The following is a 22973-nucleotide window of genomic DNA, read 5'->3' on the forward strand; positions in this document are numbered from 1 at the left end:
GACGCTGGGATCCGGGCCCGGGATGAGCAAGACGTCCAGTCGCCCCGGCTGTACCTCGGGCGAGGTGAGGGAGTCCGTGATGGGCAAAGTGGCGTCCGCCGTCATTGGCGCGTGCGTGCCTGGCCCGGATTGACCGATGTAGTGGAGAGAGACGGGGATGGCCAGGTCCAGCAACGGTTGAGGCAGTCCGCATGCCTTGAGGTATTCAGGCGTCAACATGCCGAAGACGTCTATGGCAGAGGCATCGAGCAGCTGTACGGGCGGGACAAGAAGCATCCCGACGCGCAAGGACGTTGCTTTCCGTTGTGTAGAAGTCATGGTGGCTTTGGAGGTATGATGGCTGATGTCAGGACGGTCGACGAGTCAATTGTTGCCGTAGTTGGGCATTCGATTGGGAAAAAGGCATCTTGTTCGTGGGATGCCGACGTTGTTTTTATACATGCCATTGCAGTACCATGAAGCTCAACGACAGGTTTCCTCGTGGTCGGCGTAGTGGAATGATTATTCGTCGTCGCTGATATTCCCAACCTAGTGGTCGGAGAACCTCCAGCAGGCTGCCATAATTCTCTCGGGCCAAGGCTGAGCCGTGTGCTCGATGACTGGACAGTGGTGGAGCGTTTTCCCGTTTTTTAGTGAGAATCTCAGGAAGAAGGTGAGGTCTGGGCTTTTTGAGGCAGCCTAGTCGGAGACACCAATAATGATCCACGGCCAAAACGTGCGGTCGAATGTCAGTCCGACTGTCCTTGATCGGGAAAGTCGTCTGAAAGAGGAATAAGAAGAACGACCACCAAACTTGAAATCATATATTCTGTTTAGTGTCCATGTAAGTCTCTGCTAGGCCCACGATTCATACACTCTGTATGGTTGCTGAAAAATACTTGGTCTGCTTGTCGGTGCCTGGGCTCGAGACGTCGACGTGAAGATCTCCATCAACGATTAGCATGCCTAAAGACACCTTGGATCGGAATCTGATACATCCTTTTGTTCTGCAGTGCCTGTGAGATTGGTGACCAAGTCTTCACGTAAATACTGGACCAAGGAGGAAATTCCAGACAAAGACGTGGCGGTTTTTGCATGTTCTCACAATGTCGGACGATGCATGGTGCGTTGGCCATTTACGACCGGACTCCGTAGGTGGTAGTTTGGCATGATGTTCGATTGACCTATATAGAGACACATCTTACCAGTTGGGGCGCTGTACGGTACGAGTACAATGCAGAGATTGCCTGGGGTTGTCACTGGACATGAGAGTCGATTTGTGTGATACGGCTTTCCTATGGCAGTGACAGAGTCTGGAGAATATCTGCCCTGGTGCCTCTACTTGACCGTACTCCCTAGTCCGCAGCGTAGCCACTGTCTTTGGCTCCCCTGGTGGCATTAGGCATCGCCATGTCCTTTTGGGCATCTCTAGCGACGGACTTTGGGCGGGAACCAGGCGGCACTAACCTTCCCCGAGCCTAAGATTACCTACTGTAGATACGGATACAAGTGGGCAAATTAGATGGTGACGCCAGCCCGGAGTCCGTAAGCTATACCCGATTGACCTTGTCGACAACCTCGAATCCGGGCAAGGAACTTCAACTTTCACCTTCATTCGACCTGCCACCATCTTTTTTTTATTTGGTGCCAACTCCGTTCGTTTCATCTCGCCGCCAGCTTTCTTCTTCGTTGAGGGCTAACCTAGTCTTCACGCGCTCTCCTCGCTTCCCCTTCTTTCTTTTTTCACAGACCATGCCACCTTTCTTCAACATGCGTCGTTTCTCCCGCAGCAACTCCATCCATAATCGTGAATCTCCTCAGTCGCCGCCAACGTCCTTCACCCCTCCACTCACTCACGCTCCGATGATGCCGAACGGAACAGCTGGTTCTCAACAAGGCTCTCATCAGTCGCGACCCGTGTCAGCCAACACTAGCTCAAGCTTTGACTTTGCCAATCGACCTCCGGCTCAGTATCAAATGTCGACTCTCCCATCCAACACCATCGGTAACCTTTCACGGACCGACCAGGTTGTCTTGCGACACTTTTGGGAAGTGAAGAATGAAGAAAACAAAGGTAGAGACCTTCATTTTGTAAGTTGCAAGCCCAGGTGTGTCTTCATATTTGCAAGTGATAAAGTCATGACTGACCTGACCGGCCCCCCATCCAGCTCAAGTTCCCATTCTTTTCTCAATATCCGAACCACCAGGATCTGATCCCTTATTGTGAGATCTACCACCTGGTCAAGACTTCACCTGGTGCCAAAATCATCAGTTTGGGCAGCACCAGCAATGGTGTATACATTGGGTAAGTTTGGCGAACGTGAACTCAGACCTCACTACTACTGTGACAATATGCACACACACACACACGCGCGTGCCCTGGACCTGGATTTTCCCCAAGCACCGGAGGCAATCTATTGTCTGCGTTTGTATCACACAAACAGACCTACCCCGGTTTATTTGTGTGTATGGGGCAATGCAACAAGCCATTTTACGTACCCGGGCTGACCGCATCCGACCTCTAGATTCGAATTGTTCTCCGGATCTCAGCTCCACATCGACATGGACGATTCCTGGCACAACATCTCCCACCACCGTGTGTCTTTCAAGTCCTACGACAACATGCTCAAGGACCCCACGTCGGAATCGACGTTCAAGTCGTGGCCCAAGCCTCTTACGATTGAGTATCTGGAGGAACAGTTTCAACGTTGGATGCTCGACCTGACCAGTTTCTGCTGGGACACTGCCGAGGTGCGCGAACTAGGTGGGGAAGGTGACGCGCAGAGCGTCGAGCTCAAGGACGACATGTTGTAGAACAAAACCAATAGCACCCACTAGTCCCACCGAATCAGGTTGTACAAAACATTTGCGGGACAAACAAAAAGCAAGGCTGCCTTTTGTCCGCGGATTGAATTGTTTTCCAATCAGCCTGTTTCAGACCTACATGGGCCATGTCACCACCCATCGTGGAGAGACGGCAGGGATCGAATTGGAAAAGGAAAATGATCCAGCCTCACTTGGGGACCGCACCCAAGACATGCCCCGAGAAACAAAAACTGTGTTACCCCCTTAACAGTACGGTACAAGTACGTACACCGAGCCATTCAAATCGGGGATGGTCTATCTGGCTCAGCTTTTGACGAATCACGAGATATGAAAATCGGAATTAAACAAACAAAAAGAATAAAACACCTGGGCGCACACTGTGTACGGCTTTGGATTTGGGTGGGTTTCGAAGGAAATGAAAGCACATTAGAAACAAGGGCAGAACTTGGGGACATAATTTGTAATACGAAAACACTATCACACAGCTGGATAAGGAATGAAAATACTCCGTACAATTTGACATGAAACCTTGGAAGAGTACACGCACGTTGAAATTTACCCTTGTTGCTCGTACGGAGTACCGATAACACACGTGGTAGGTACCTTGTTGTAGTTCCGTTCTGTCTTTGACGACAAAGTACGGATAGAGGACAGTCTGAAACAACGTGGCGTCAATTACTCGGTACATTCACCTTCGGACCCCTTCCTGTGACGGGCGCGGGATCGTGTGATAAAGATGCGGTGTATTGACGGAGTGGAATACAGGTACGTAAGAAGAAGGCAAATAAAAAAAAAGGTACGGGTAGGAATTGACAGGTCAACAGGGACATGCATGGGGGAATGCGAAGTAGGAGTCGAATCAAAAGGGACCCTCGCCTATCCGTACTCCGTACTCCGTGCGGATACCTAATGTTTGATCCCTCCTGGACGGTCATTTTCCCTCGTCACAATTTCCCTGGCACGAGTACTCCGTACAATCCCTGCTTTTTCAGCCTCACCTACGGAGGAGTCCCGGCCACCTCGCAGCGTGACGACCGCCTCGATCCATTGGTAAGAAGGAGAGAAGGAGGAGCCAGGGGGGAAAAGACGGTGAGAGTGTCAATGGTTCGGATAACTCGAAAATCTCGGATGGTGGAAAAATAAGGCAAGTCGTAGTTCTCATTCTTACATCGTATTTTCAAATTGAAAAGACAAGGAATGAAAGTAAAAAAGGCCGTCAAGTCATGATCCCTCGCGACCTGAATTTCCCCTGTCGTGCCACGATACCGCGATACATCAAGCGTCGGGGAAATTGTCAATAAAATCCCGGCAAGCGATTTCATACCCAAGGTACAAGTCCAAATCCCGCCCACAAACGACCTGCTTCATCGCGTCCTCGAGGCCCGGCGCCTAGAAGCCAAGCAAGGAAAGATTTACAAAAGTTCAATTTTGTCGAAAAGAAAAAAAGCAGGAAAGGCTGCGTTGAATGTCGGATTACACGTACAGCGCCAGGCTGCATGTTTGGAGCCAACGACTGCGATCCACCGAAAAGGTCGGAGAATCCCATACGCGAGCCTGTCTGCAGCTATTGTGTGCGCCTGTCTGCCTACCCATGGCTTCCAGTAAGTAGTCAATTTGTAAGAATAGACCCTGTCCATAACAATAAATTTACCGATACCGACCAAAGTCGGGCAACGATCATCCTGTAGAAACCCAGCCAGGCCGAAGCCGAAGCCAGGCAAACGTGAAGAGGTCATACTGACCTCGGGCAAGTCGGATTAGAATTAATTTTGTGACCGACACGTATGGTTACAGTGCTGTCGCCGATTCATCATCCCCTGAGGAGCTCCTGCCTGCAGTACGCCTCGAAGGCAGGCATCGACTCTTCGGTCACACGGCCAACTTCCATAACTTTGACGTTGTGCTCGACCGTGTGGTATTTTCCGAAATGAATACGACTGGAGGGGTCCAAGGTCTGATCGTGTCGGAGCCGAACAGCGATCGGTTGTTTCGAAAAGCGAGGCTCGCCGGCCAAGGGGTCGGGGATTCCTGAGCCTTCGTCATAGACAATGGCGTGGGCTTGCTGTTCCTGGTGGTTGAGATTCTTGGAACCGATCCCCTTCCGCCCATGGGTGCTGATAGGGACGCACACAGAGTATCCTTGACGTCGTAGGGCTATGATCATACGGCGTGGTCCGCTGTAGATGGGGTCGCCGTACCGATCGAGCAAGGTTCTTGCGTTTGTCGCTTTCGACTCGGCTCCCATGCTGGAATGTTGAATGATCGAGATCACTCTCCCATGAACAAAGAATGCCGCACATTCGGGGCCAACGCGCACTCTATAACTGGGACGTAGGGTCTTTGCGTCCCGTTCTGTAGGGCCTGTGTTGTCTGGACGAAATTCGGCGTTTCTCCCTTGATTTGCCGTCGGAGGGTACTGAGTTTGGAACGTCTGTAGAGACATCCTTCTTCTTTCTACTATGGAACTGTTTTCGGTCGGCATAGGATAGGATGTTTTTGTTGTCCGGGCCACCGTTCCTGGACCGGGACCATCGAGGATGTCTTGCAGTGGTTTGAAGGCCGGTGCCGACCTGCGCGAATCAGTTCTCTCCAGGGATGGCCGTGCTGAAGCGGACGTGGGAAATGATGTCGGGGGCATTGTACCGGAGTAAGAGCGTGTGGCTGGAGAAGCATGACCGGCTTGCGCGCGAGAAGGTTCCCGTGGAGGTCGAGCTTCAGCATCAAGTCTCCTCTCAAGGACGTCGCAGTTATAGCGGAATTTTTCGAGCTCGTTTGAATCATTCCTAATCAGATTCTCGAAGTAACGATCTCGCTCTTCTCTGTTGTTGTATCTGCAGTCGTCTCTGCAGGCCTCGATAAGTACAAATCGCTGAACACAGCGCTTTGTAAGAGCGATGTTGCCATGCTGTTTTGCCTGCGACGCCGCTGTACGAAGCTTTTCGAGGTCCGTTTTCAGAACATCCTTGTGATTGTCGATGAATTTTTTACAAAGATCAAAATTTGCGAGCGGAATTTCGACAAATCCCAAGATATCTCCTTTTAATCCAAGTGGAATGCCGACACGTCCCAAGACGTCTCCTGTTAATCCAAATGCCCTTGCTCCAGAATCAGTCGCCGACTGGACGCCTCTTGGTTGTCGAGGAGCGTTGTTTTGTTCCTCAACTCTGCGCTGGTTGGCGTCATCAGAGTGCTCGTCACTCGCGCTAGTAGGTCTGGTGTATTGCTGGCGAGGTTGACGGTGCGTGCTCCTACGGCTTTCACTGACGGGGTCTGGATGCTGCTGTGGGTTCATACCGAACGAGTAGCTTCTCGACCTGATTGGCGCCGCATAAGACTGGACATCTACTTGGGCCCCAGCTTCTCTTACTTCTCTTTGGCGGTATTCGGGCTGATATCGGCTATACGCACGAGAACTGTCGTTGCCTCTTGCTATGGTATAAGACTGATCCTGCGGAGGAGCGCGATAATAAGACTCTTGTTGGCCTCGATTGTCCGGACTATACAAAGAATAAGTCTTGAGCCACTTCAAGTACAAGTGCTGTATGCATACCGCGCTGTGTTGGGTTCTGATGGCAACGGCCTTTGTCCAGGGTTAGTAGTCCGATTGTAACTAACCTGCTCTGCAGTCACATGCTGTCGGTTCCTTGGGGTGTGCCTTGGATAGTCAGAATTCAATGGTTGAAAAGGTTTAGAGATGAGGTGGACTGTACCCATGCGCATCTATATCCCCAGTGCCGTCAGTCTCGCCACGGCGTCGGCCTTCTCTCTCTTAGTAATGTAGGCTGGTATTGAAATGCGCAACGGATCTTACCATGATGCTCAAGGGCTGGCCGGGAGGTCCCGTCAGCAGCTCTTCTGCGGTCACCCCGTTTAGACTCCATTAGACATATGTCCAAGACATACTCACATCCGAACCAAGGAATGGATCATGGGTAGAGGAGATTTACATATTTAGAGGCTTCCATAATTTGAGCCTCAAGGTTGCATATGCTCTGGATGTAGTGGCATCACTCGTCTCCTCAAAATCACAAGGGGCAACATTAGGAACCGAATGCCGTTACTCATTGCTTGGTCTTGACCCCGGGCCATCAAGATAGCAGGTTTGGTGCAATGGCACTTGCAGTAGTGATAGTCATCGGCGGCTTGTGGACGATTCCTGGAACTTCGTGTCGTCCTGACGTTGCCTTAGCGTGGGGACCACCAAGACGTCTTACTCGTCCCCGGCCTCTACTCATGCCTTCATCGCTGCAGGTCTAAGTGCTGCACGAAAAAGGAGCAGTGTGTCGGGGTTTTGAGGCGAGCATTTCCCTGCCTCTTTGGTCTTGGTCAGGTGCAGTTGATCGTAAAAATCGAGTGTGTCAGACGGTCCATTACGAAAAGCAAATCAGCGCAGATGACAGAATCAGGAGGCAGGGATGTGTGAAATGGAGGAAGGTTGTGGGAGAGAGAGAAGAGAGATTGGGCGAGAAAGATCCCTCTCTACTGTACAGGCGTCGTGGCCTCTATTCATTTGTTTAGCGTGCGCCAAGTAGCCTCTACCGCTACGTACCAGACTTTGGGGCGCTCTAGCCTGCTTTATAGCCTATTGCCCTCCTTAAGACGCAGCATCCACTGCGCCCAGGTTGCTAACTACCCCCTCCCCCCCTGCAGGTCCCTCGTATGCTTGGATCCGGGCACTGTAGGAAGTGAAGCTAAGCGACTCACCCAGAACGAGCCGTTCACTTTCATCTTTCTCCGGTGTCAGTTTATTCTTCAATTGTCCTATCAATAACAGACCCCAATGGTGTTGAATTTTTGACAGCTGTTACAACTGACCCCTTGGACAATATTTGTCTGAACGTGACTGCCCTTATTGTAGGTGTCTGGGTGTCATTATCTCCCTCTCCCATCAGCAGCAATTCTTCTCTCATGGACATTGTTTACTCTCCTCGCGTTCGCGTCTTACCACCCCCCCTTTTCGCACTCTATCCCTGCTATAGCGTCGCAAAGCGCCACTGTTATTTCATTCTCGTCTTCTACTTTTCCTCCCGGTAAAGTGACACGTGCGGAGGAGTGAGTCTTGAACTGCTGATGGGACGGACGAGTGGCTGTTCTCCATGGCCCAATGGCTAATTTACAACGCTGCACTTCGGATCCTTCCCTCCTCTCGTGAGACAGCACACGACTCACTCGTCGTCCTACCAGAAGACTGACACGTCGTGTAGAAATGATCCCTCCTCTCATCATCCTTCGGCCAGCCTAGAAATATTGTCTCGTCACGACCCCGATGTCAGTCTTGAGAAATTTCATGGGCAATTTGCAGATACTCCTTCGAGACCGTCTGTGGCATACTTAGGAGACATGCAAGGCAATTCGTCAGTTGGAGATGGAGCAGATTGGCTCGGCCTACCTCGATCCCACGGAAGCAGCAGTTTCGGTTATCATGGCCGAGGTGAAGAGTCCATATCAACCCGCGGCGATGAAGTCCTAGCTGGGCATACACCAAACCCACACGCGGACAAATTAATACAATTCCTCCGCCAGTTCCATCGTCTCTACGATCTGCGGACCGATGCTCAGGCGCTTAGACTCCACACCAGGGATGAAAGAAACAAAGTGAAATCCAGTACGAGGCGCCTACAAGGCATAACACGAAGGCTGGTTAGAGGGATCAAACTTCAAGGCGATGTGACGGCAGACTTGCAAGCTCTGGAAGGGGTCATAGAAGAAATCGATGCGCAGTATATCAATCATGATATGTATGAGAGTGATCTGATACCAGTCGAGTGGAAACTCAAGGAAGCAGAAAAGAACTTGTACGAGGACTTGACTGGGGAAGCTTTCCTAGATCCCGCATGGTCTGAAGACGATGGCCAGTCATCCCCCAATGTCGCGCCCCAGTTATCCTCCTTGGGAATCACAATGATAACGACGGAGAGTCCACATCAACCTCACCGTCCCTTGGACGATGCAGTGGCAGCCCTGAAGGCTTCGGAACTGGAAACGACTTTGGAACTTGACAGACTAAAGTCTGAGTATGATGAAATTATAGAGGATGCCAACATGTACTCTGCAAGTGGTATGTCAGTAACCACCTTAACACAAGACTTTCTTTCCGATTATACTCAACGGCGCGAAGCCTTACTGGACAAGTTGGCAGTGCTATCTGAAGACATACGCGCCCTTGAATCTCAGTCCTCAGCTGGAGACCGACCCAAATCACCCACGACAGATTCCCTTCCTGTTAATCAATTCTCTGATCGAGCAACTGATGTGCTCTTGCGGACTTACGCGGACAATGGTGACGAAACTCTCCAGCTACACGCAGCAGACTATAGAGCAAGAGAAAGTGATCTCACTCCAGTACTGGATTGCGTCGAGTTCAGTCGTGCCAATGACGGTATTGGCATACTGCCGACGTCACTTGCGACGTTGAAGAAGGGTGGTTATGCTCATTCCATCTCCCTCGAGCAGCCATACGACGGTGGCATCACTACTGTTTCGAAGTGGCTATCCCATTACTTCACGAGTTCGTGGTGGTCGGCCGTACGATTCGCCTTTGAGCACTACCTTGACAACACATTCTCCTACATAGCCATCAAGAGATACTTGACAGATCTATATATCAAGGAGGCAGGCCTACCAATCGCCAACGAAACCTACGGGTCAGATCAGAAGAGTGCCTATACATATTGGTTCCCTGAGACAAGCAATTCAACTCCAGTGGGTGTCGATCCACCTGTACGCACCTATGGCCAGCACAGTAGTCCTCAGAAGAGAAGGCACAGTTCGGGTGATTATTCTGAGAAGTTGAAACTAAAGACCCATGTAGTTCATAGTAATCGTCCCAACACACAGTAAACGAGTGTTATACGTACTCGGCCCATAACTTTCATAGAGTGATTTGGAGCAATATACTGGAATGATACTGAGCATTCAAAGTCCGATATGGTCCTTGACATTATTTTTTTTCCCTTGTCTTTTCGAAGCTCAAAATAAGCTCCGTAGATCTGTCTCCAGTTTCTCATTTTCCGTCTCCGGCCCGTGCAGCGGGATCCAATTTAGCAAGGCAGTGGTGGATCAGAAGGCTCGATCTGGCCAGGTACATACGGAGTAAAAGCCCACCGGAGGGTTTAGGTTAGTTAGACACATTGTGTGGTTGACGGGTAGCAATAATCTGTGGCCATCCAGCCTGGCGGCGACAATGATATTTCGATACACTATTAGACAGAAGGGACCGTGTGGAATTTTTTTTTACTGGCCAAAAAAAAGAGTATGGAGACCGAGTACGCCTTACGAGGTCAAACACGGAGGAGAACAAGAGCCATCCATCACCTGCGCCAGTAAGTAGGTAGAGTCTCATCGGGCCAAACATTGCCCACCTCGGGTCAAGGTGCTTGCTTTCCACCACCTCAATCCCCCAAATCATAATTCCCATCGGCCTGATAGTATTCCGACGAGTTCTTGTGTGTAGGGGCGAGTCTCGCAGATCGAGATTCTTTTTTTAATTGTGCCGTCAGACTGAAAGGAAAAAGAAAGTCCACGCGTTTCTTCCCCCCCTCTCTCCCGCTTCCACCAAAGACTGCTTTCCGTACTCGCAAAGCAAAGCCACTTTTCTTTCGCAGAGCCGCATGCGATACCCGATCGAGGCAAGGCAAAGAAAGACTGGTCCTCGTGACTTGTGAACACGCTTCCTTCGATGGGTCCAAAAACTCCCGACGGGACTGCGCTGGCTACGGGCCACAGCTGAACGTGGGGTGGGGCGATTCCCCCCTTTTGCTGTATTGTATGTGGACTGCTGTTTTCCCCCTCTCTTTTGCTTTTGCCGTTGCGGAAATGGTGTTGGTGGTGTTGTTTGATAAGTTGTAACAAGTTGAGTCAGGATTTGGTCAGCTGAAAACAAAAACCGCCAACAATCCATCTCTCCACTTATCACCATCAGACCAGGGTTACGCAAATGCCAAGGTGGACGAACTTCAGCTCTACCCTCCCTTCACGGTACAGGGGTCCAGGGACAAAGGGGGGCGTTTCTACGGAGTACAGTAGTGATTATCACTGGACATTTCAAGCAAAAAGAGAAAACCGGCCGAAATCGAGATCTTGCTGGCAGCTAGTACAGGGGTGAGGCTGAGAGTACCCGCGCGACAACGCCTGCGGAAAACTCACCCGGCCTCTCATGACGATTCGACGAGAGAGGATGTGATATCGCAAAGGTACGAGACTGAAGAGTAGAAGCAATTCGGCGCTTCCATTTCCGGTGTAACTGTGATGTGTCTTTGACGCGTTGATGGCAAACTTGAACGATTGGACATTACTACTCGTATCTAACGACTCTGCCCTGTCATTTTCGACTCATCTTCAGTGGTCAGACCACGAAGGGTGAAGTTGGCAAGGATTTGAGGATTTAGAACAAGCCCAATTTAGCAGTTTAGCTGTACTCCTTCTAGATCATAAGTGTATCGTACGTCTGGTCTTGTGACGATGGGAAAAGTCCCTTGCATTTACCTAGTCACCCAGATTGGTCCTTGTAAGCGATATTTGCCCTCCTTCTATTTCCTGGTTCCGTACTGAGGTAGTCTCAAAAGACATACAATACTAGTATAGTACGGACTAGGCCCTTTCCATATCGCTTAATCGCGGCACCGAATGCACCTCCCGACGCGCTCGTTCGAGATCAAGATGCTTTGCAGCCAGCAGCAACACTTTTGAGGAAATCTTTGAGGAGGGAAAGGTTATTTCGGTTTTCCCAGTCACCGGTTATGCCGGAAAACGGCTGCCTTGCATGGTGAAACGTCGGGCCCTGCTTCTTGCCGCGTCGCGCCTTTAATGCTAATCGTCAAACGGACTGCACGAGGCTTCTAGAGGAGGACAAGGACGAGGGACGAAGCGTGTTTGCTGGCTGACAGGTGCCCGTTTTGTGTCTGTTAAACGCTCTTGCCCTCGAGAACAGCTCGAGTCAAGTCATGTTGTGCACCGACATCACCCACTACCCCATGCTGCATAGTGTCAGGGTACCACTTCGTTGATGCTTGTCAAAACCGGTCTGGACTCCATGAGCAGAGAGAAAAGAGAGCATAAATTGTTGCTTGAAAGGGCATCTCGAAGAAACAGCTGATTCATAATTGCAGCCACGTCGAGTCATGTCGTTTGCTTCTTCGGGTAAGATCGCCTTACCGGTCAAGTGCGAGGTTGTATACAGGCCACTGGATGTACAACTGCCAACAAGGGGCACTTGGCGTTGTAGTTGAATCCAGCGGACGTTTTATCACCCGCTCCCTTAGTCAGTCCCTCATTCTCACCAGTGGATGACTCTCGAAGCGTACGTAATTGCACGCGGTGCGGCAACGTTCGATCGAGGAGGAGGATGGCTGTCAAAGATACAACACATGTTCAGGCAGACCTTGTATTGGCCGGTCGCTCAGAAATGTCCACAAAATTGGTTGCCTCACATCGGGCACTCACCGCTATTTCCTTTAATGCCAACCATTTTGATGATTGAACGGACGACCAACTGTGTTTTGCTTGCCCAGTCACAGCTCAATGCCGGAAGATGTACACTTCTCAATGAGCAGGTGATCGGCAAATTGGGTGCATATCCAGGACTGTCGACTTGGAATGGTCTGCTACGTGTTGTTGATGGTATCTTTTCTTTTGAGAGCGCTGTAGTCCAAGATAAAACAGTAAATTGCCGAGACGAGGCTGAGGCTAACAAGGCTGAGGTCGATCGAAGCTGCCGCCCAAAAATCCCCTTCACCGATTGCGGATTTGCACATCAACGCTACGGAGATTGCGGAACATTGTTGGGTTTCAAGGCGTCCGAATTACCGAAGCGATAGTCGACATTTCAAACATAAATAGTAACAAACGGAATCGATATTGCGAACTTGATTAATGGTTTACCCAGTGAAAAGGCAACCACTAACTATGCCCAAAGCAAAAGTTGGAGAACTCTGAGACGACCTCATCCAGCGCACAGCGACCGAAATATTGAAATGAGAGCTGCTTCTTCTTGTCTCGTACCCACCGAGAACGATTCGATATTGCTTTGATTAGATCCATCAGGCCCTCAATCCGCCACGGCCTATAGAAGGCCAGTCTGCATGCTCCAATTTTCGCACCGCAGCCGCGACCACAATAATTGCAGTCACGAAGGTCTAACGAGACCCTCGCAACCAAAACGTATGATGAAGATATGTTGTCTTCGAGTCACATTCCTCACGGTGCAGAGGTTTTGCGGACCGCAGCCTGGGCTGCTGCAGTGGCCTGTAGCTGCCAATAGTGACAGAAGTAAGCCATCGATTGCGGGCTGACGATTCCCACATCCTTTACTCTGACATTGTGCTCGATGCTAAACACCTTGTCAAATCGGATGCGGCTCGCAGGGTCAAGCTTGCTGTCTTCGGTGCCTTTGTCGACCATTATTGGCTTCTTCTCCAGGTATGGCTCCCCGTTCAAGCGTACAGCCTTCGTGCCGGTCATGTGGATGATGGCATGTGCCTGAATATCGGCCTTGTTGAATGAAGGTTTCTTCACACCTTGGGACTGGTAAGTGTTCATCCCCACCGCCCACGAAAACCCATGACATTCCCTTACAACAGCGAACCGTCTGATATGGCTGAACACTCGCTGGCCGTGGATGCCATCAGCTGTAGACCCTTGGCTCCTCAAGTACCGATTACCGGAGGTTGCATTTTCATGCCAGAGCATTTTAAAGACCCGGCCCGTACAGAAGAAGCGGCTATCCCTGTGTGTGAAATCTTCGTGAAGGGGTTTCATGAAAGTCGGAATTGATTGACTCTGGCGTCCTTCTTCAACACTAGGGAGGGAGGGGTTGTGAACACTTCGACGACGATAGTGGTTGAGTGCTGGCGGTATGACCCATGACTCCACAGACCATGTTGAAGCCATGTCATCGGGCACCTGGACCGTGTTATATCGCACCCCGGCTGCTTGTTTGATTTCATCGAGTAGCTGTGTGAATGTCCCGCTTTTCTGGTCCAATTCATCCTCATACGCAAGTCTGTCAAAGAACGCCTCTTGCTCACACTTTTCCAGGAATTTGTACTTCCTCACCAGGAGATAAATTCGGGCACACGCGTCTCTCAGATGGTGGTTGCTTTGCGCGTCGAATTGGACTGCGGCAAGCAGAAAGGAGAAATCTTGCATCTCGAACAATTCTTGATACTCTGCAAGGAATTCAGCTTCCTGACCTGGATCCTCTGCCCATGACTCGATGGCTCTGCGAGCATCTTCGTCCAAGTTCAGACCTCCGAAGCTAAGCAAAGCCGCCTCGGAGACAGCTCGACCTTGAGATGGTGCTCCTACGGGGCACCGGCTTAGCGGGCTGTTCGACCGACATCAGATGCGCCTACCTAGGTCTTCATCCGAGCACGCCTTTCCCTTTCCTTTGGCTGCGGCTTTATTTTCATTGGACAGATGGTCTGTATTTTCGTCCGCTTGCGAGCTCTCCAAAGGGTCCTCATCTTGATCATTGGAGGAGCTGGAGTCGGACTCGGGCCTTGCTGGTGCCACGAGACGGCCGGGCTGCCGGCGGTACTGATAGGACATACTGGAACTTAACGATGGATGTATGAGTCTATTCAGATTAGCCTAGTACAGACCCCAATTCTATTGAAGCCCGAACCAGTCAGGGCGTGTATGGAATGTCATACCGAAGGTTCGGCTGGGAATATGCACAAAACAACCTGTGAGGTCGACTGAGTTCGGTGAGGCAGGGCTCCAGTGAGATGTGCGAATATCAGGCTTAGCCACTGAAAATGGAAGCGAAAGACGACTGGGAGTTTGTCAAGGGCATGATTTATAGTTATTGGAGCTTATGAGCTTGCGATCCATCTGATGGCATGCGGCTCAAACGCTCACTAACCTCATCTTCATAGTCTGGTGCCGACCTGTTCTGCATCTCTGGAGTACTGTAAGCCACACGAGGAGTCAATTGGAAGGCTTCAATTCAAATCGAGGCCTGGCTAGTGAGGCGACGACACGGTATGAGAGCTAGGGATGCAAGAGTCTGCACCACGAGAGACACGTTGCAAGACGACTCTGGAACGCCGATGCGCCTCCCTCGAGTCTGGGATCCGGAAACAAATCAAGATAGAGAGACCGACAGATGTGCTGAGGTAGGTGAGCAGGGGTGTTGTGAAATGGAGGGCGGGAAGACGCCAGCTCGATTGCAAAACGGGTGGTAATTACTGTGCACGAGATTACGGGTAAAAGGGGGCACCAACGGGTAGCGCCAGGCCCCCCCGATGCGGTCCGGAGAGGGTGATTGCAGGGATAATCCCGGGCGGCGCTCCGGGCGGGCGCAGGCGCTAAGCAATTACGGACAGTGCATGATGGTGGTGGGTGACAGACCTAGAGGTGAGGCTGCACCTGATGATCCAACACCTGTCAGGATGACCAAATCGAGTAACTAAGGGCATCGTGCCCTGTTGGCTCAGACTCTCCTGTTACTAGAGACGAGAATGTGCCCCCATGCATGCCTGGCGCAGATTGCTGGTCCTTTCTAGTATTTATCTCTCTTACGTCGAAAGGTCCCAACGCCTATGGCTGCCGCTCCCTTAAGGCTGCTTCGATTACCACGGCACCCTAGCTGGCTCTGTTCCTTTCCACACCCTCCTTGACCAGGCTACGTGACATATGTGGCGATTCGGAAACAGAAACAACAATCCTGGTGTGTCACCAGAGGACAGGTATGATTGAAGCCTATTTTGTCGTCTTTTCAGAAGGCTAATATGCGTCTCGTAGTTCCATAGGCGAAAAGGCTGAACCGGCCAATGAGACCGGGCTTGGGGGAGACGTACAGGATGTCTCGAAACCTACAAAGGACGGAGATGGGTATGAGGATGAGGACGAGGTCCGGGCAATGCCGCAGGAGCAAGATACCCACGCGACCAGTTCCGTAGACATGGACGCAACCGACTCCCACACGGGAATAGGATTAGACCCAGCGTCAGAAGGGTCGCCTCCGGAACAGAAGGCCGTGGAAGAGCGAGGATCGGCAATCGAAGCAGTGTATCCGGCGACAAGTGCTTCCTCTGCGAAGCCCCAGAGCACCACCAGAGACGGCAACATGGCAGATTCGGCTCTGGCTCTGACGGATCAAGAAACACATCAGGACGTCACCGAGAAACCTACTCCCGGGTCATTGGATGCCGCTTGGAGGCAGCTGAGCGGTACCGTTGACTCATACACTGCCGCCTTGATCACCACAGGCGACGTTCGGAGGGGTGCACTTGAAAAGCGGAAAAGCGTCGTCCATCAACTGGACACACTCATGTCGTCCCCGGAACTTTCGTTGACAACTGACCTTCGACAGGCGCTGTTGGACCTGCAAACGACCGAGAGGAAGCTCGAGGAGAAGGACGATTTCTTGATCCAACAAGGCTACCAGATCACATACCGAGGCTCAAGGATTTTTGGGCCTTTGGCAGAGTCCTCTTTGGACTTTCTACGGCAGCAGGACGTCACCGTACTGTCGGTGCGTGCCGACACCGAAGGAGGCTCCGAGGTCTCTCAGAATGACATACGCCACGATCAAACCGTGGAAGCCCGACTGTTTCTGTCCAAGAAGGGTGACATTGACTTGCTCCTCGAGAATTTGATGGAATTGGAAGAGGGAGAATTCCCGGCCGGTGACGAGGGTGTGCCGGAGACGGACGACTCGACGATGCTGAAAAGTCTCGAAACGAGGAAGCGAGATCTCATGCGGCAACTGGAGGAAGCCGAAGAGGAGCTGCTGACCCTCTGGGAAAAGTTGCCCGACCGACCAGAGGACATCCCTGAAGATCAGCTACGCTCCTCCGTCGAAGGGCAAGAAGAAACGCCCGCGGCGGATGACGGATCTCCCGAGGGCCAAGGGGTGGAAGAATCGAACCAAGACCCTGAGAACGAGAACCGTCTCGTACCCGGCGACCGACGACACAGGTTCCGCCAAATCCTGGATTCCGTGACCGACGGTGGTGGTGGTGGTGGCGGCTCCGTCAGACCCGACACGCTGGTCAATGCCTACCTGCTGCACCAACTCAGGTCGTCGCCCGAGGAGCAAGCCGCCTACGTCGAAGCCATAAAAGAGGTCGTCGAGAGCACCGGCGTCCCGCTCCGGACGGACCTGGAATCTTTTGCGATCCGCGACTGGTTCGAGGACGTCCCCAGGTTCAAGTCGAGATCCTCCAGACGTGGCAAGCCCGCGGCGAGAGCGAGACGGTGGACCTCCAGTCGAAACGACGAGACCTCCCTCGCCGTGCATTCGAACCGAACCCAGGCGACCCGTGGGCGGAGCGAGCCACACGTCCGTCAGAAGCGTCCACGTCCACGTCCACGGGCCCGGTCCAGAGCCAGCGCAGGGCACGATGATGATGATGATGCAGGTTCAACTCGACGCAAGCCGAATTTTGGTCGACAGTAGGGGCGTCCACTCGGATGACAAAAAGAAACGGTTTCCTTCATCGGTAGACTATAAACCCAGCCTGCGTTCCTATTTTGCCATTCAGACCCAATGTGCCTTTGCTGCCTGCCTCGAAAACGGTGCTCGTTTTTGTCACGGTCGTCATGTGCGTCCTTTCCTTTTTCAAGTTGCCTGTTCCTTGACATTTTTTCAGTCAAAGTTCACCCCATGCATCGATATTATCGAGTCACAATGTATAGGAAAAAAGGGGTTGTCGACAGACAAAGGAGGAACTCTGGTGGCATGGCAACCTACAGCGAAATTCCCGCGGGAGTTCTCCAGCCCTTCCTTGTAACTGCCCGGCCCAGCGTTAGAGGGAGTACCAAGTAGCAAGCAAGGACGACGTCGTAGAGCGACGAGCCGTCATTCAATTCCACCCTCTGCTCCGGCAGCCAAAAGTGATCCGTCGTGCTCTGCTATGTACGGGGACCTAGCAAAAGAAGAAAAAAACTCAAACAGAGACGATAGATACGACTTGTATATACCCACAGAGTGTATACACGTGGATCCTGATGTGGTTCAAACATGCAGGACCGCTTACGGAGTAGGTGTTCTCGTCTTTATTTTATGTTTATTTCTTGTTTTTATCTTTTCCTTCCTCCATCTCTTTTTTGCCTTTCTACAAAGGGAAGATCAGGAGAAGAAAGGAGCCTGTTTAAATACAATGGTTTTGAACGCTCGTACGCCGAAATTGAGACACCCAGAAGGAGAAAAAAGATCCGACGCCGTTTCGCTATGCAAACGAACTCTGAATACACAGGGTGGGTTTCGATGGGCTCATATGATGTCGTTCAATGGCTTCTTTGGCAATGGTGGTCTTCTCATGGGCGGTCGTTTCCTCGAGGGCCTCCGGTTGCTGGGGGGAAGAGGCTCCCACAACTTGCTCGTATGGTTGAATTGGTGACTAACAGAATGGAATGAATGTGTTAGTTTGTGGTGGTGTCTGCAGTAGGCTGTTTGGCCGTTTGGAAAAAGGGGAGGGGAAAGGGGATGATCCGGTGTTCTTGTGTTTGGGTCTCGTCCTCGACATTCCACAGAATGTCAGGAAACCAAACAATGGCCCGAGGCCAAAATCATCCCAACACAGATTGGATGACCGTTGGGGGAGGAATGTGGTACTTACTGTTCATACACGGTCAATGTCAGAGATTTCTCGCCGTATTCCTCCTCCAAGAGATAAGCATACTCGAAGGGTATCTTGACGTGAATGCCCTCGAAGAAGCTGTCGCGAAGTGGAAATATGTCTCGCTCCTGAAAGATGAAACACGGTCAGTTCTCGGGGTGCGCGCACGAAAGGAAAGCAAAGTTTCACTGTTTCCGTCACCACAACACGTACCAGATAATGATGTCTGTCCTTGCACATCAAGGCACCCTCCACGCCTTCCGCCCTCGCCGTGTAGTTGGCCCTCACGGTCGAGATGTCGATGAACAAACCGGTCTCGGTGTCGATCCAACGTGCGTCGATAACGTTCAGGCTGTCTTCGACCCCTCGAATGGTGAAGTGCGGGTTGACCTCCAACAGGTAGTTCCTGCCGTTCTCGACCCCCGGCAGTCGGAAGTGGTACTCGGTCATGTTGTAGTACCGGGCCAGGAATGCGATCGTGTGCTCCGACACCTGGACGTCGATGTCCGAGTCCCAGGGTAGGATCTTTTGGTTCCACCACCAACCCAGCAGCGTGCCGTGCATGATCCAAGTTTCGGCGCCAATGTCGGCCATGGTGGCCAAGAAGGTCTGCATGAGTGCCGTCAGGTGCGGCAGCCGCTCTTCCTTGCCAATCTCTTTCGCCGCGAAACGGCCGTCGTAGTGAGGGTGGAAGGTCGACTCGTGGAAGTACTTGTCCTTTGGGTCACCTCTCTTCCCACTCCGGTCCCGGTCCAGGTTCGTTCGTACATCGATGAAGTCGGCGTCGCAGAGGACGAAGGAGGGTAGAAAAAGGAGGAGGAGGAGGACCGTCGTCAGGCATTGTCTGACGGTGCTTCGAACGATCATGGTTCTCTGTTTCGTCAAGGGGAGTGCATTTGTACGGCAGAACAAAGTTGCACCCAAAAATATGTCGACTTGCTTGCCGGATTCGGATTCGGAGTCGGTCCTTGTCCAGCAAGGAGTGAGAGAGGGAGGAAATGTGTACCTCAGTGGGTAACTATCGAAGGTGTGGTTTGGTCGTGTGAGCGTTGAGTGGACCGAATCAAACACCAAAATTAGAAACTCGGGGAGTGCGTTTGGTGAATCTCGCAAGCAAACAAGAGTTCCAAGGGTATATACAAAGAACAAAGGCAAAAAAAAGGACAAGAAGTTATGTACGGCAGTGCCAGTTGTAGGCACGACAGATACACAAACACGCAGCCTCAAAAGGAAGATAGAATGTGTAGTTCAGTGCAGTGCAGTGCAGACAGAGGGATAAAGGCAGTGCAGCTGAGCGCAGCGCCAATAATGTAGTAGACTCCGTATGTAGCCCCCGAATAATGACGCCAAAAGAACGGACCCAGAATAAGTTGCGTCGTGTGGCGTCTCCCCCCCCAAAAAGATAAGGAAAGGCCCAAGTATCCGGAAAAGCCGAGTTTGGTTTGCAGTTGGAGAGAAGTACAAGGAATTATTGATGTTAATCGTCTCTTTGAAAGATATTAAGGTAATTAATCATAATATGTACTCGCGCCCAGTTTTGCTGGCTACTACTCTCGATGGAGTGAGTAACTGCTGGTGAGTATTCTCCCATACACATCTTTCCTAACCCTCGCTCTCAAAAAGAAAAACATGGGCATACGCGTACAATTCCAATGTCGTCCACCCCTACTGTTCCGTGTCGGTGGGTACTTTGTAACCGGGCTACGGCTTTGGTTGGACTTTTTTCTTCTTTGACGGGCGCATGCCATTTAATTCGAAAGGGGTGGACGGGGGCCCATACCAGAGGTACGTATACGATATTTCGTTTGGATCGAGGGAGGACGAGGTACTCAGTACTCCTAACACACACAACCACACGAACTTTATGGAATGGGAAACGAGTCCATTCCTGGGTCTCCAGAAACAGTTACCAAGTCATTGATCTACATTCCCCCTTCCCCCTGACAAGTTTGGTTCTTGGGTCGCGTTGGCTTGCTTCAGGAATGATAGTAATCCTTGGGGAAAGGGCCCTTTTCTGTTTCTCGCAAGACTTTCTCCTTCGGCCTCCGGAATCGGGATTGGCAGCTTAAACTAACTCGTAATTCCCTAACAAACGACAAGCTTTGGAGCCGCAAAGCTTGGCTGACTTAAAGTGCCTCTTGGCTTCTCGCTTGGATCCTGCAAAATGAGGGGGGCGCGTGTGCCGCAAATACTCCTGGAGACCAGAACAACAAGACACACCTACCTGGTCCCCCTTCGCACTGCCACAACACCCGCGCACGCAATTCCCCTTGGTGATCACCTGGTCTAGACTTTTGACTTACTGTCCACGAGGCGCAATCTCCACCGAAAGGTCGGACATGATTCACTGGTTTAAACACTCCGTATTATTGACGCTTTTGATCGAGTGGACACAAGGATCAATCCATCGCCGAGAGACAACAGACTCGCGGTGGTGACAGGTGCACACACTCCCTTGCAACGTCCTACTCATCACTTGGATGGATCCAATAAATTGAGTGGCCCGCAGCAAAGACGTGCGGCGAGAATCAAATGGTCACGCGGTGTCCCTCCCTATCCCTTGTTTATACCTGGCCAACGCCCTCTCTCGACACGTCTTGTGGTCAACCATTGGCCTTGGGTACCCATTCTCCTTTGCGACCTTTTCATACCCACGGTTGTACGGATCGTGGATTCCCTTGCTGTCTTTGATGTCGGCGAGTTCGGGCACCCATCTGCGGATGTAGTCCCCCTGAGGGTCAAATTTCTCGCTCTGAAGGAGGGGGTTGAAGATGCGGAAGTACGGCTGCGGGTCGACACCACAACTGGCGCTGAATCCCCATCCTCCGTTGTTCGACGCAAAATCCCCGTCGAGCAGGTGCTCCATGAACCACTTTTCACCCATCCGCCAGTCTATCAGTAAGTCTTTGGCGAGGAACGACGCCACGATCATTCGACATCGGTTGTGCATGTACGCCATGTGCTGCACCTGTCTCATGGCGGCATCTACGATGGGGAAACCAGTCTTCCCCTGTGTCCATCTCTCGAATTGATCAAGATCGTACTCCCACTCGATATTGCTGTACTCGGGTTTGAAAGGTTTGTTCATGCTGCAAATAAACTCATCAGAACGATTTTCCTCCAGTTGTCCAGATCTCTGGCAAACAACTCACCAAACATAAGGCCAATGGCAAAGAACATGTTTGTAGAAATCCCTCCAAGCCACCTCCCCGATCCACATCGAGTGGCCTTGTTTTCTATCGTCGGTCAACTTCTTATTCGGTGCAGCGTCTCGCGCTTCCCGCACGACCGTACGTGCTGATATTGTTCCAGCTGCTAGGTGAGGACTCAGGATAGAGGTGGCGTTGGCCGAAGGAGTATTCCGCGTCTCGTGATAAGATCGTACTCTCTCCTGCAGGAAGCGATTTAGCCTCTCGAGGGCCTCTCGCTCCCCTGCCGGCCATAACGCTCGATATCGATCCTTCTCCTCTTGAGACAGGTTTTTCGATGCGGGTGCTTGTGGTATTTGGGAGGTGAACAGATCGGCATACTTGGTTTTCGTGTTGCTGGGATTCCGGGTGGGCGGTGCGTGACATTCCAGTTCTTTTGGGTGCTGGTTCAAATATGCACACCACTTGCGATGCCACGGACTGTAGACCGACATCTGCCCACCAGCTCCTGTCGATATTTTGCCGGGTTCGACCACACACGTATCGTGCACCACATTGAACGAGATGCCCCGGTCCAGGCACGATCTCACCATTGCCGCCTCCCGTCTCAGTTCATCCACTTCGTATTCCATGTTGCAAAAGACGTGCCGAGCGCCCCAACTATCACAAAGCTCCATCAATCTAGACGGCAACCCCCGTCTCTTGTTCACGGTCTCGACGTACAAGGGGATGCCGAGCTCTGCCAGATCATCTTTTAGTGTCTGGAGATTGCGGAGGATGAAATCAACACGCACCGGTGCCGTGAGGTGTGCTTCAAAGTCCTGCGGCGAGACCAGGTAGACACAGATGAGCGGAACTCGATTTTCTTTTGCCTTTTCACTCGCGAGATGAAGTGCCTTGTTGTCCAACGTGCGGGTGTCGCACTTGAACCAGTGCACCACGCTCTCGTTCACGGGTATCTCGTCTCGTTCTGGTTTTGTCTCCCGTATGGCCTCTTTCAGGGCCTCAATTGGTCTTTCAATCTTTCCCGAGTTATAATCACGGGCTCGGTCGTTGGTCATCTCCGGAGGGTAGTATTTGCGAAGGACAATGCCGTACTTGATCTCTTTGGTCGAGTCCTTGTATTGATGAGATGTGCGTCGCTTCTTTTGCGGACGTGGCGCAGCAGCCACCGTTGGCCCGGCTATCGTTGTTGATTCAGCGGCCCTGCGCTTGAAGGGAGGCGCCATTGTCCACAATCCTGTCAGAGATGCTCTAGAGGTAGGGGTATGTAGGAGAAGCGGCAGTCGAACGAGCTTCAACATGAACCGAATATTGAGGAGAGGGGAAGTGTAGGTAGGTCGCAATAATTGAACGGACGCATGTTTCGGTTCGTAGTAATATCATCAACTGGTGCATACGGAGTACCTACCTAGGTATATACAAAAAGATACAATCATGATGTCACCATCCA

The 22973-nt window shown here is 51.6% G+C and overlaps 4 protein-coding genes across 4 annotated transcripts; 2 read left to right on the top strand and 2 right to left on the bottom strand.

The window, feature by feature from the left end:
• Positions 1–1609: 1609 nt before the first annotated feature.
• On the top strand, positions 1610–3299 carry PV06_07990 (uncharacterized protein). Its single transcript, XM_016409280.1, has 3 exons — positions 1610–2070; positions 2148–2284; positions 2505–3299. Exons 1-3 carry the CDS (start codon positions 1732–1734, stop codon positions 2791–2793), a joined length of 765 nt encoding a protein of 254 aa, XP_016261034.1. The 5' UTR covers positions 1610–1731; the 3' UTR covers positions 2794–3299.
• A 12142-nt stretch (positions 3300–15441) lies between these two features.
• PV06_07991 (uncharacterized protein) lies at positions 15442–17209 on the top strand (the record flags this gene model as incomplete). Its single annotated transcript, XM_016409281.1, has 2 exons — positions 15442–15494; positions 15550–17209. The coding sequence occupies 2 exons, from the start codon at positions 15442–15444 to the stop codon at positions 17207–17209; spliced, it is 1713 nt and encodes a 570-aa protein (XP_016261035.1).
• A 520-nt stretch (positions 17210–17729) lies between these two features.
• Positions 17730–19653, bottom strand: PV06_07992 (uncharacterized protein). Its single transcript, XM_016409282.1, has 3 exons — positions 18585–19653; positions 18372–18499; positions 17730–18152 (listed from the first exon to the last, which is right to left on the bottom strand). Exons 1-3 carry the CDS (start codon positions 19236–19238, stop codon positions 18026–18028), a joined length of 909 nt encoding a protein of 302 aa, XP_016261036.1. The 5' UTR covers positions 19239–19653; the 3' UTR covers positions 17730–18025.
• Positions 19654–20409: 756 nt separating this feature from the next.
• Positions 20410–22893, bottom strand: PV06_07993 (uncharacterized protein). The gene is made up of 2 exons (XM_016409283.1): positions 21524–22893; positions 20410–21460 (listed from the first exon to the last, which is right to left on the bottom strand). Exons 1-2 carry the CDS (start codon positions 22822–22824, stop codon positions 20908–20910), a joined length of 1854 nt encoding a protein of 617 aa, XP_016261037.1. The 5' UTR covers positions 22825–22893; the 3' UTR covers positions 20410–20907.
• Positions 22894–22973: the final 80 nt, after the last annotated feature.

Source organism: Exophiala oligosperma (genome assembly GCF_000835515.1).
Source record: "Exophiala oligosperma strain CBS 72588 unplaced genomic scaffold supercont1.7, whole genome shotgun sequence".
In the NCBI taxonomy this organism is placed as follows: domain Eukaryota; kingdom Fungi; phylum Ascomycota; class Eurotiomycetes; order Chaetothyriales; family Herpotrichiellaceae; genus Exophiala; species Exophiala oligosperma.

Bases quoted from the DNA above. Each gene is read 5' to 3' on its own strand.
- PV06_07990 (XM_016409280.1), top strand. From the start codon at position 1,732: ATGCCACCTTTCTTCAACATGCGTCGTTTCTCCCGCAGCAACTCCATC. The intron at 2,071-2,147 runs GTAAGTTGCAAG...CCCCCCATCCAG, and splicing joins AAGGTAGAGACCTTCATTTT to CTCAAGTTCCCATTCTTTTC. The intron at 2,285-2,504 runs GTAAGTTTGGCG...TCCGACCTCTAG, and splicing joins AGCAATGGTGTATACATTGG to ATTCGAATTGTTCTCCGGAT.
- PV06_07992 (XM_016409282.1), bottom strand. From the start codon at position 19,238: ATGATCGTTCGAAGCACCGTCAGACAATGCCTGACGACGGTCCTCCTC. The intron at 18,500-18,584 runs GTACGTGTTGTG...TTCATCTTTCAG, and splicing joins AGGACAGACATCATTATCTG to GAGCGAGACATATTTCCACT. The intron at 18,153-18,371 runs GTAAGTACCACA...CCATTCTGTTAG, and splicing joins ACATTGACCGTGTATGAACA to TCACCAATTCAACCATACGA.
- PV06_07993 (XM_016409283.1), bottom strand. From the start codon at position 22,824: ATGTTGAAGCTCGTTCGACTGCCGCTTCTCCTACATACCCCTACCTCT. The intron at 21,461-21,523 runs GTGAGTTGTTTG...GTTTATTTGCAG, and splicing joins TGCCATTGGCCTTATGTTTG to CATGAACAAACCTTTCAAAC.